General features: G+C 44.5%; 1 protein-coding gene across 1 annotated transcript; it reads left to right on the top strand.

Moving 5' to 3' along the window:
* The first annotated feature begins 258 nt into the window (after nt 1–258).
* Nucleotides 259–12,531, top strand: LOC121536534 (transcription factor Sox-1a-like). Its single transcript, XM_041843891.1, has 2 exons — nt 259–1,454; nt 10,458–12,531. The coding sequence occupies exons 1-2, from the start codon at nt 621–623 to the stop codon at nt 10,515–10,517; spliced, it is 894 nt and encodes a 297-aa protein (XP_041699825.1). The 5' UTR covers nt 259–620; the 3' UTR covers nt 10,518–12,531.
* Nucleotides 12,532–13,112: the final 581 nt, after the last annotated feature.

Raw genomic sequence — 13,112 nt, 5'->3', positions numbered from 1 at the left:
ATCGGCTTCCTAAATATGGCATGCATGCAGGCTATACTCACTATTTTACTTCAAATGCATTCAACAAAAGTAGCCTATGACCATTTCTCTAGCTTTTAAAACGTATAGGCCTCGACAGGATTATGGCTATGCGGTTGAATAACTTTTAGGCTAGAAGTCTCGTCTTGAAAGTGGCAAACGGATTCAGATTTCATGCCCCCGCAATGTTATCCACCATGTTCCCCCAGTGTGTTCCTCTTTCACTAGCTCAGCGTCACCTGACTGAGCGCCATGCAAATCGCTCTGCTTCTAGAACGCCATTGGCCGCTCGTGGCTCATTTAACCGCTGTCAAGGCGCATCGTATGGCTGCGGCTTTAACTAACTTCTCAACTCTGACAGGGAAAGTGGCTCAAAGGCGCATTCTGTCAGTGGATGTGAACCAACAACCGGAGAGGAGATAAAGCACGCACAGAACATTTCTGCGAACCCCTCTTTCTTGGATTATTAATTCAGTTTACATTTAACTCTTTTTGAGGTGTAGGATTGTTGATCCCTCGTGTGCACCTGCTCTGCCAGACTCGCGCGCCGACTGAACTGACTTTTTTTTTCTCTGTTGTTTGAAAGTTTGAAAACCAGGTGAATGTATAGCATGATGATGGAGACTGACCTCCATTCCCCTGGACCCCAAACGAACACAAATTCGGGCCAAACGGGACCGAACAGTGGATCCAAAGCGAATCAGGACCGGGTGAAGCGTCCGATGAACGCGTTCATGGTGTGGTCCCGTGGGCAGCGGAGAAAGATGGCCCAGGAGAACCCCAAAATGCACAACTCCGAGATCAGCAAGCGGCTGGGCGCCGAGTGGAAGGTGATGACTGAAGCGGAGAAGAGACCCTTCATCGACGAGGCGAAGCGGTTACGAGCCATGCACATGAAGGAGCACCCGGATTATAAATACAGACCAAGACGGAAGACCAAGACGCTGCTGAAAAAGGACAAATACTCTCTGGCTGGTGGCCTGCTCTCTGGGGCTGGCGGTGGTGGAATGGGTCTGGGGGTCGGGATGGGTTCATCCGGGGTCGGCCAGAGGTTAGAGAGCCCCGGGTGCCACGGGGGCTCCGCCAGCTCAGGCTACACGCACATGAACGGCTGGGCGAACGGTGCGTACTCCGGGCAAGTGGCTGCAGCCGCTGCGGCCGCGGCGATGATGCAGGAGGCGCAGCTAGCTTACAGCCAGCACCCGGGCAGCGGGCACCACCATCACTCACACCACCACCACCCGCACAACCCCCAGCCCATGCACCGCTACGACATGTCGGCGCTCCAATACAGCCCCATCTCGAACTCTCAGGGCTACATGAGCGCCTCTCCGTCCGGCTACGGCGGGATCACCTATACGCAGCACCAGAGCTCTGGCGTCTCCTCCTCGGCTGCCATGAGCACGTTAGGGTCGCTGGTGAAGTCAGAGCCGAGCGTAAGCCCTCCCGTTAGCACTCACTCCAGGGGCCCTTGCCCCGGAGACTTGAGAGAGATGATAAGCATGTATTTACCGACCGGAGAGCCCGGGGACCCGTCGGTGCAAAGTAGACTCCACGCGTTGCCGCAGCATTACCAGAATGTGACGGCTGCGGTGAACGGAACGGTTCCGTTAACACATATATAGATTAGGTCTATTCATAAGACTATGGAAACTGCAGACAGAATACAAAATAACATAACAAATATTTACCTATTTTTTTTAAATTATCACTGAACTAGGCCTACCTGCATTTTGTACAGAATGTTTATGGTGATGTTCTTGTAAATGAAAGGTAAATTAGCCTATCCATTTCTCCTTTTGGAGTATATACAGTCTCTTACGCACAGGATATGAGTTCAAATATTGGTTGTTGTGTTATCATTTTGACCTTTTTATTAAACCCACTTGTGGTTGAGGGTGATGCCAAATGAATGAACACATTTGGTTAACTATAATCGTATTATTTTGGGTTCACTGTAAGTTATAGAAAAAGAAGATAACATGGTTTTCATTTTTTCCCCATTTGATAATTACCCAAGCGTTTGTAAACATGTCCGTTTACAGTATGTCTATTCATGATCATAATTATCTCTTTTTATTGTAATAATTATTGTAAATTGTGAATAATTTTAATATTTTAAAAGACTGACGCGCAACTTCTATTGTATAATTTACGAGGTGCAATTGCGCTGAAATACAATTTAAATAAATTTCACACATATGTTGCTCTGGTTCTACAAAAAAAGTCTTAGCTTGATTATTGTTCACTATCTTCAGTTGCAAATGACAATTTGAGTTTTATTTAATTTGAAGGCCACGAAAATGATCAAAAAGTCTGTGTTGAGTCTGACGCAAAGCTACGGATAAACTACAGCAAATGTTTGTTTTTTTAGAAGGGGAAAGTGTCTCTGGCAAACCCGTAACATTAAGCACATTGTTAAAATGCGTATTAGTTAGTATTATTACCTATGCATAACTGCTATTTTGGCCACTGGATTAAAAGAGGCCGGTCCCACGCTACACCCAAACTATTCTCAGGGTTTACCTTTATGGGTTTATAATACTTTCTGTAAAGTCACTTGCAAGTTGTTACAATAGAACAGGATCCACAGATTCCAGAGAGAGAAACGGTATTCACATAGTCCTTCAGAATATACATTTAGGATATGTGCGTCTCATATGCCATATGTTTTAATATACAGTAATGAGTGATGGTGTTTTTGTTCTTGATTCTAGTCTATTCTTTTGAAGTGGTTGTTTTTGATTCTTTTCATGGCATTTAACTCCCATAACAATTTGAACGCTGTTAGGCTACATGCAGTATAGTTTATTATACTGGTATTACTGACATTACTATTCAGCAGGTAGTGGTTAGACAATAGGCCTGTAGCAGTATGAGTTTCATTAATTCATGTTGTTAAAAGGGGCAATTAATTATTCAAATAGCATAATATTATATATTATTGCATGACATAAAATACATTCATAAAGCCTATAGCCCTGCAAAACAAGAGCAAAGCTGTTTAGAGTTTATATTTTTGGGTTGACTTTTGTGGCTTTTTGAAAAACATCTTATTCTCAAGGGATGAAACAGGCCTATGCATGGAAGTAACGCTTTTATTCCAAATAGCGATCACCAAATGCCACTAGTAAATGTAGAAGGAAAATCATAGTTATTCAGGCTCCCTCTAATACCCTAGACTGTATTTTATCACAAAACATATTTTTTTCAACCAAATTCATTTGTAGGATGTTTGGTAGCCTATTTGTTTCAATAAATTAACCTAATATTATTTTAATTCATAGAATAATACCCTAAATTATTAGTATTTCAAACAATCATTAAGATAATTAAAAAACAATGATGCATATTGAATTGACAGTGAATTCCTCTTTGGGAGCAGCTTTATATGTTCATGATACATAGTTGTTGTTCTTATCTGCTGTTCAAATACTTATCCACTGTAATGTCATTGCTGGGGCAGGAGGTTTGGGTCATGGCACATGAACTGTAGAAACTCCCAGCTCTATAGCCATTGCCATCACTGTACTCAGCAACAGGTGACATGACCAAAGGGTCATGACCCCAGGGAGCTTCTCTCTCAGCCTGTGATATGATTCCACAACCTTCTCCCCAAAGTGGGCATTTGCTCCATCCCTCTCAAGGGTGTAAAAGTATCAGAGTTAGCATGGGCAAAAGCAGAGGGAGTTCCCTCTGTATCTCACACTAGTCCATTCCCTCCATGAGGGTTGAACGAGTCAACGAGGACACACTTCAATACCTTTCCGACCCTTTCTGCGCCTCAAAGGCTGCGTTTACACAGGCAGCCCAATTCTGAAATTTTTTTGTAAACTAATTGGTCTTTTGACCAATCAGATCAGCTCTGAAAAAGATCTGATGTGAAAAGATTGGATGTGATTGGTCAAAAGACCAATTAGTGGGAAAAAAATATCATAATTGGGCTGCCTGTGAAACGTGGCCAAAGAGCCTGGAATAAACATCTCTGGTGCATTGAGAAATTCTATGAATTTGGTATTTTCTGTTGTGCCTGAATAGGATTGTATACACTGGCACTGTTAAATCCTGTTTCAGGTTATTGTTGTTTTGGTTCATCAAGATCAGGCCCCAAACAGCATTATAATTGTTATTGTGTCTGTCCCATAGAAGGCTGGCTCAAGGACCAGTATACACTCTTAGAAAAAAAGGTGCTATCTAGAACCTAAAAGGGTTCTTTGGCTGTGCCCACAGGGGAACCCTTTGAATAACCCATTTTGGTTCCCGGTAGATCCCTTTTGGTTCCAGGCAGAACCTTTTGGGGTTCCTTGTAGAACCCTTTCCACAGAGAGTGTATAGACATTTTAGAATTTTGGGTGGAATTCAGTTTATGGAAAATTAATTATTGAGTGGGTTTCATTGTTACACAACTTAAAGTATGATGTGGACATTCTTCTTAATTTAGCACCAGCTGATGGAAGAATATGCCCCAATCAGGAATAGCAAATTGTTTCACCATTTAGAAAACGAATGATACATCTTATACTGTAGGCCTGTGCACATCTATCTGCCTATAGGCAGGTGTATTGCAGTCGTTTATAATTAGTTAACTATGGGTGTAGCTTACTTTAGAGCCTACACCACAGGAGGCAGGTGGAGGCTAACTGTCTGGTTAGGGTCCAAACTCACTGTTCTGCAGTATATATATATATATATGTGTATGCAGAGCTCCCCTCCTAAGCAGCTGAGGAGCACATAGGATGTTCCGCTTGGTGGCTATTTGTATTTTATCTGCAGATGTAAAGCGACACAGATTAACGCAGAAAAAACAGAGAGGTGGGGCGCGTCACGCCACATCGCCAGGCTAAAAGAGGAGCGTTCTGGTAAATTTAACCCGAATAATTTCCTACTCAACCACAGAGGGTGGCGTGGGAGGGAGGGGAAGGGATGGGGAATGGTTATGGTGCGGGGGTGGGGATGGGGATGGGGAGGGGAGGGGAAGAGAGGAAGAGGCAGGAGGGCTGACCAATAAATACTCTTATCTTGTAGTCACCGATATATTCCGCGCTAGGAAGCCATCAGCGCCTGGCGCACACTCGGCGCTCGTAAAGCCCGGATCCCTTGCACTCGCTGTCCTAAATGGGGATAATTAGCGTCACTTTATCACGCCTCTGCATATTTTCTCTGCTCCTCCACCCCCACCCCTTCCAAAAAACAAACAAACAGCCGAGCTGGCTGCTCTCGGTGCCCGCTCTGTAGCAGAAGATTACGGAGACAGATTGCACTGAACGAATGTGCCGGGTGAGATTAGCACGGAATAGAGAAAGCAACTGGAAAAGCAACTGGGCCAATGAATTCCTTGCGAGCGCCTTATCGTGCAATTACACGTTGACATGTTTAACCATCTTGCTGCCTCTTAATCCTGCGCTCTTCCAGGAGTGCGGTGCTGCTGCTGTTGCTGCTGCTTTGTCCAGCACCGTATGGCGCTGCTGGAGCACAGGCCATAATGCACCGAAACTCATGCCATGGGACAGGCTGCTGACATGCACACATAACGTTTAGATTTTTCATGTTCAAACTTTTACTCTTGTTGTGTCCTGCTCTCTTGCAATGCTGTTTTCTCAGCAGTTTGACATTTATTGGGATTATTCTTGTCCTTGAGGCAGAACTGAGCGGGATGGGCCATCTGCAAAGTCATGAATTGGCTATATTGTAAAAATTCATGCCAACAAAATGTTCCTTTTTCCTCTTAATTTAAGGTTAGGGTAGGCATTAGGATTAGCAGTGTGGTTAAGGTTAGGGTTAAGGTTAGGTTTAAAATCAGATTTTATTACTTTGTGGCTGTGCCATCTACAGCGACCACCACTCTGCAGAGCTGCCTCCAGTTTTTCATGACGAAAAACGCTAAACTGCTTTTTCTCACAGCACAGCTCTTTTGAATAGGGGGTGATGTTCTGTAGTCTATGCTTCTGAATTCTTTGTCAGAAGATTTTCAATTAGACAGTATCTATAAGCAAGCATGCAGCGGGGGAAATTCTTCTTCTTTGTATTATGGTTTTATTTGAGGAGTTTTAGCATATGGGGACCCAGTGAAAATGGATGATAATGTAGAGAGTATAAGGCTATATCATCTACATTTACTAAGCAATAGGCCTAGGTTAGACCCCATAATGTAATTGATTCAGGCCTAAACCGGTTTTCACCGTCCATCCCAGAGAGTGATGGTGAGAAACATTTTGCCTTGACTGGGTCATTTGTTTAGAGTTCGTTTTGGACTCTTTTCCTCTCTGTCTCCTTCTTCACCCCCCTCTCCAATCCTTCACCCCCTCTCCCCTCCCTTCACTTCCCTCCTCTCCCTCCATCCCTCCTGCCTGGCGGTAGTGGGGCCTGTGTGGGAGTGATTGTGAGCGCCACTGTTGGAATTTGGCAGCGGCAGTGGGTTGGAGAGCCGCCCCACGCTGAGTCCCATTCAGCGGCCGGCGCACTGTGAGGTTGGGAAGTTTCACTCAGCCGTACAACTCAATGCCCCCACAAAGGCGATTACAAGCCCCAGCGCATTCCTGAAGGGACCGGCAGCGACGCAGGTGCGAGGGGACCGGGGGAACCCGTCAGACAAGTGACAAAAATGGGACAGTGCCGGGACCACACAAAACCTAACGCACCGCGGGAAGCGGGGATTTTTTTTTAGAAAGAAAAGAAGACGTTTGAGGAGGATAGAGTTTTGGGGTGTTTTAGAACAGGCCTGTCTCTCTGCCCATCAGTGAATGAAAGGAATAGAAATCGTGCAATTTAATGAGAGAAACAAAAATGTCTAAGATATTTCCAAGACAGCAGTGCCATGATTGTTGATTTGAAAAGAAAAATAAGGCCTAAGCCGAAATATCTATACCTTGACAAAAAATATTGAAAGAACACTTACAAAAACACTTTTGTCCAGGGTTTTGATATAAAATATCGTTTAATTCTTCCTCGATTGGTAGCAGAATAACTGGTTAACTTGCATTGCGTCCAAGCCTGTGTTTTTGGCCGGCTATAGGTCTCTATCTTGGAGACAGACGGTATATTTGATTAGAGCAGCTCCTAACTATCAATTACCGAGGAGAAACAGAGGATCCCTAAGGAGCGGTAATCAGCACGCCAGCAGCTCGCGGACCTCTCATTTCCCACCACTGCAATATAATGGAGGCGAGCGGGAACCCATGAGAATCAGCCCAGCGCGACAAACGAACTGTCACTGTTTGGCGACCGAATACAACACACATTATTACTCTAGTGTGACGCACAACAGTGCAGGACTGTGAATTAAATAGACGAAACGAAACTTACTTTTAGTTTGTTATGAGCTCCTCCTTTGTAGCATCTTTGGAAGAGTTGTCTTATTATAGGCCTAAAGAAATGGAATTTTGTAATAATCGGACTCTTCCTCTCTCCCCTGCCCTCACCTGAGTGCTGGCCCCTGGGATGAGTGACGAACAATAGCTGTCCCCCGCACTGGCAGCGTTGGTCAGTCAAGCAGAGAAGACTATGGTAATTTTCCTGACCCAGAAAGGCAAAGGGGGCGAACAGAGATTCCGATTGTTCATGATCTCATTGTTCATGATCTCAATGCTAGCGTAACTGCGATACTCTCAGATCCAAGCCAATGCATGACCCGAACAGAGTAAATCGCCAACTTGAACAACTTTATACAGTGTGTAGACCAAAAGTGTGACCAAGTTCAGAAAGTGAGTTGGGGCTAACTTTGGGCAAAGCTGTAATGGACCTATGCCTGTAACTTTAACTTTCTACATCATCAATATGATCCCATGCCTCTCTTTCTGTCTGGCCCCTGTAGCCTGTGTAAAGCGCTGGCATAGGCCACAAAATTAGAAACGTAGGTCATTATATCCTTGCGTGCTTTATACCATTCTGTCCGGAGGGGAGCTATCCAGTGCTGGAATGACGGCGGCTGAAATTATGTCATTTCAGCACCTTGTTCTCCAGTCCTGCGTGAATCGCATGGATCTTTGAAAAATGTATCGTTAGAAAAATGTATAGGCTATTCGATCAGGCAACGCTGGAGGATTTGTCAGTGACCCCTGAAGAAGTCTAGTGCATGATGACCTACACCAAAGTTGATTTAATTCAAACATTACAATATTCAAGTGGTGTGGTGAATGATTTTCACATGTTGTATGAAAACCACAACTCTGGACCTAAGGGCTTTCTTCAGAGAGATTATAGAGATTTTAGCGAGCTTATATTTGACCCCTCTCCCAGAGTCAACCAGACAACCCCACCCTGCCTGGAATTGGTTTGTGTTTTACCTTCCCTGTATGTTTCCTCCAATGGTTGCTCGCTGTTTTGTGTGTTGGGGCAAACTTATACCGCTGATTGCGGCTGAGCCACTTCAGTCCAGAGCTATGATTTACGAGCTGACAATAAAGGGAGAGAGAAGAGAACAAAAATACTTGATGTTTATGGATCGCTCATTGTTCCCGTGGCGGTCTTTGAGTCGGTTTGTTTGTTGTTGTGAGGACTGGCTCATTGTAAACAGACAGAGGGGTTTGGGGGACTTTGCTAGGAGGGCTGGCGCGGCCACGGGAGCGCGCACAGCTCCCTTTCGCTCGGACGGTCGATGGCAGCAGGTGCTCATGCCCGGAGGCGCGCGAAAAGGGAGGAATAGGGAGCAGGGTAATGACATCCCCCACAGCGCGTTATTACTTAAAGACCATGTCGCAGTGAAATGTCCGTCTGTCTCCCCACCTGCTCATCCCTTCCTCCCCAACGTTTACTCCATCCAGAGAGCAAGGTCTTTCTTTCTTTCTTTCTTTCTTTCTTTCTTTCTTTCTTTCTTTCTTTCTTTCTTTCTTTCTTTCTTTCTTTCTTTCTTTCTTTCTTTCTTTCTTTCTTTCTTTCTTTCTTTCTTTCTTTCTCTCTCTCTCTCTCTCTCTCTCTCTCTCTCTCTCTCTCTCTCTCTCTCTCTCTCTCTCTCTCTCTCTCTCTCAATCTCTTTCTTTCTTTCTTTCTTTCTTTCTTTCTTTCTTTCTTTCTTTCTTTCTTTCTTTCTTTCTTTCTTTCTTTCTTTCTTTCTCTCTCTCTCTCTCTCTCTCTCTCTCTCTCTCTCTCTCTCTCTCTCTCTCTCTCTCTCTCTCTCTCTCTCTCTCTCTCTCTCTCTCTCTCTCTCTCTCTCTCTCTGAATGCTTATATAGGCCAATAAGGTCAGAAATGAAATAAGGCACCATGACCCCTGTAATAATCCGTCTATGAATTGCGAACAAAGTGATAATGGTTTAAAGCGAAGGTATTTCATGGGTCAGAGTGTTTTGACTGAGGTCCAGTTGTGTCAGCTGTTCTCCATGTGTTCTCCTCCATGCCTTTAACATTCACATTAACATCAGTGGAGAGAGAGACTGCTACTGTATGAAGCACAGTGCTTCCTGCTGCCAAGATACAGTAGCTAATCCTTTAAGCGCACTGCTGCTAGAAAATCTTTGGGCGTATAATTACACACGCACACACCAAAGTGTACTCTCACACACTCACGTTTTACCTTATGGTCACACACAGACAAACACACACTGCTGTAAAGGATGTCTGCGTGGCAGGTGATTATTTCCAAAGTGGAGTGGATTGGGGAGGTCAAAGAGTAGTGATAAGAAACAGTGGTTTTATTTCCTGATGTTGCAGCCCTGCACCTCACTGATAGCTGTTGGACTCCCTGACCTCTGACCTTCGTGAGGTCAAGTGATCAACAAACGGGGTCATTTAGATGGGGTCAGATTATAACCTGTGAGGGATGTGTACTTCACACCAACCCCTCAGTGGACAGGGTTTACATAGCCTTTAATGATTATGATAACGCTACTCCATTTGTTTCATAGGCCATTAGATTGTTGTCAGCTATCAGACAGTTTAGCAGAGCTAGGTAAAAAGGGATTAATTTTATTCATTTATAAGTGTGCTGATAACCTTACGGGTGTTAGGGAAATTCACCTTTTGGCCCACATTTACATCATGGGTGTCAGTGGTGTGTGTGTGTGCGTGTGTGTGCTTCTGGCGTGTGTATATTTTGTTGTTTTTAGGTACAATTACTGTACATGAGTAGTAAATAATGACTATACCTGGACAATTATGGATCAGAAAAATAAAGAATATACTGTAGGTTGGAGACCAGACTACATGTGGATGCGGGATTGGACCTATCTGTTATGTCCCATAGCCTGCCACTCTGTGTGAACACAAGAGACTGGGAGAGATACATACTGATATGCTGGCTGAACTGACTGACTGCTGACCTTTAGAATTCAGTCTCACTAATTCCATCCTCCCTCTCTCTCTCTCTCTCTCTCTCTCTCTCTCTCTCTCTCTCTCTCTCTCTCTCTCTCTCTCTCTCTCTCTCTCTCTCTCTCTCTCTCTCTCTCTCTCTCTCTCTCTCTCTCTCTCTCTCCCCTCTCTGTCTCTCTCTCTCTCTTTCTCTCCAGGGTGTCCAGTATGAGGACTGTCATGAGGGACTGCCCATGGATCACCGTGGAGACCTGTGATTGACAGACAGGCGCTAGTCCCCGTCTGGCTGGCTGGCTGGCAGGCCGTCATTACGATCAGCAGGAGGAGATTTGCTATACGGCGACAGGACCTTATGAAAAATGTCATCGACCGCCAGAGCACCTGACTTCCTCCCCTCCCCCAAGTACCTCACCTAATGTCACCTAATGTTATCTAATTCCCATATTTATCATTCAAATCATCTAGAATGCAGTTAGCTGCAACACACCCCCACATACTGCATTGACTTCCCCTATGTACCAATACCTCAACACATCTCACTCAAACCCCCTTACACTTTTCACACCATTCCCCATGTACCTCATCCCATCCACTTTGGAACTCACCCATCCTCCACCTGTCTGTCTCTAATCACTCCCTACACCCCTCACCCTAACCGCCCCTCAGCCCACCCACCCCCTCCTCACCCCCATGCACCTCAGCCAGCATCCTATCTTAATACCCTGACTCCCTCTATTGGCCTATGTCCCAGCAGCGCTCTGCATGTTAACATTTCTAAACCCCCTCAAATTGTGACTAATAAACATTTTCTAGCCTTCAGTTTATTTGAACAGTCAGCCAGCCATGCATGCCAAAAAGCTAGCTAGAACAGACTGAGACAGACTGGCAGACTGGCACCCTGACCAGAGAGTAAGTGCTGTGTTTATCCTCTTATACGTACACCACCAGCTTACTGCGGTTTGGCAGGACAGTGACAACAGGACCAGCCAATGCCTGGCAAACTGACTGGCTTCCGGGCTAGTTAGCACCTAGGAAGAGGTTCTATAAAGATAAAGGAGAAAAGAGAAGGAATATGTACTCATCCTTCACCTGTCCAGTGAAGTCTTACCACTCATCCTTCACCTCTCCAGTGAAGTCTTACCACTCATCCTTCACCTCTCCAGTGAAGTCTTACCACTCATCCGTCACCTCTCCAGTGAAGTCTTACCACTCATCCTTCACCTCTCCAGTGAAGTGTTACCACTCATCCTTCACCTCTCCAGTGAAGTCTTACCACTCATCCTTCACCTGTCCAGTGAAGTCTTACCACTCATCCGTCACCTCTCCAGTGAAGTCTTACCACTCATCCTTCACCTCTCCAGTGAAGTCTTACCACTCATCCTTCACCTCTCCAGTGAAGTGTTACCACTCATCCTTCACCTCTCCAGTGAAGTCTTACCACTCATCCTTCACCTCTCCAGTGAAGTCTTACCACTCATCCTTCACCTCTCCAGTGAAGTCTTACCACTCATCTGTCACCTCTCCAGTGAAGTCTTACCACTCATCCTTCACCTCTCCAGTGAAGTCTTACCACTCATCCTTCACCTCTCCAGTGAAGTCTTACCACTCATCCGTCACCTCTCCAGTGAAGTCTTACCACTCATCCGTCACCTCTCCAGTGAAGTGTTACCACTCATCCTTCACCTCTCCAGCTCATGGCCAAGACACAGTATACATTTTGGTGTCATACAACTCTTCTAAATTGAGTGATACCACAAAAGAAACAATACATTTTTAATAAACACTTTAAAATTGCTTTCTGCTACCTCTCCTTGGCGCCACAGGAGAAAATCTCAGAGAGGGAATTAAAATAGAGGATAATTGTAGAGTGCAAGGAGGAAAGCTGAGGAAAACTGTTATGTGAGGCCACAAACAAACTATAATATGTAATTCACTCTTTAAAATTGTTTTTCATTCATTTGAATTCTGTTCCTCAAGCCTGTGTTTTTTAATTAATGTCATTTATCTGGGAGATGCTTGATGCAGTGGTTAGATCTGTGGTAAGGAAATACTCTACAGATGTTATGAATGACGCAGTCTTTGAAATAAAACTGGAAAATCAATTAAGCATTTAATCCAATGTCGAGATTTTGATTGCATAAAAAATGACTTAATCAATCATCTTTATATCAACGTATTAAGTCTTGCCTCTGTACATTTTGAGGATTGACTGTAAATCTGTCCCTTGCAATATACATAAAATGCAATGCAAAATAAAATGAAGTCATCTAAGTTTGCTGTGTTCCAGCACCCTATTGTGTACATGCATGCATTCACAGGTGCACACACACACAAACACACACACACACACACACATGCACACACTAGCACACACACGCACACACACTGGCACATACACCAGCACAAAAACACACACACATAAATACGCATATTATGTCTATCTTGCTGGTACCAACCTGGGATTTGAAATGATTGTAAACAAACACAGGAATTGAAGGCCATTAACAGCAGTGCTACAGTGTGATGTTGTAGTTAGTTGCATGGTATGTTACTCTGTAGGATGTAGACAGTTGTAGTTAGTTGCATGGTGTTTTACTCTGTAGGATGTAGACAGTTGTAGTTAGTTGCATGGTGTTTTACTCTGTAGGATGTAGACAGTTGTAGTTAGTTGCATGGTGTCATGACTCTCCCTGGGTGAGGATCGAAGGCCTCACATCAGCTTGGCAAAAGGCCGACAACAACCAGATCCTCTTACCCACGGGGTAAGTGTGCTGGTCTTGACACCTTAATACTGCCATAAATTAGAGAGGAGGATAATCTATCTCTGGCATCCTAGTATGGTGAAAAGAATG

The sequence above is a fragment of the Coregonus clupeaformis genome, chromosome 23 (assembly GCF_020615455.1).
Source record: "Coregonus clupeaformis isolate EN_2021a chromosome 23, ASM2061545v1, whole genome shotgun sequence".
Classification (NCBI taxonomy): domain Eukaryota; kingdom Metazoa; phylum Chordata; class Actinopteri; order Salmoniformes; family Salmonidae; genus Coregonus; species Coregonus clupeaformis.
This window is presented reverse-complemented; position numbering and strand designations above follow the sequence as displayed.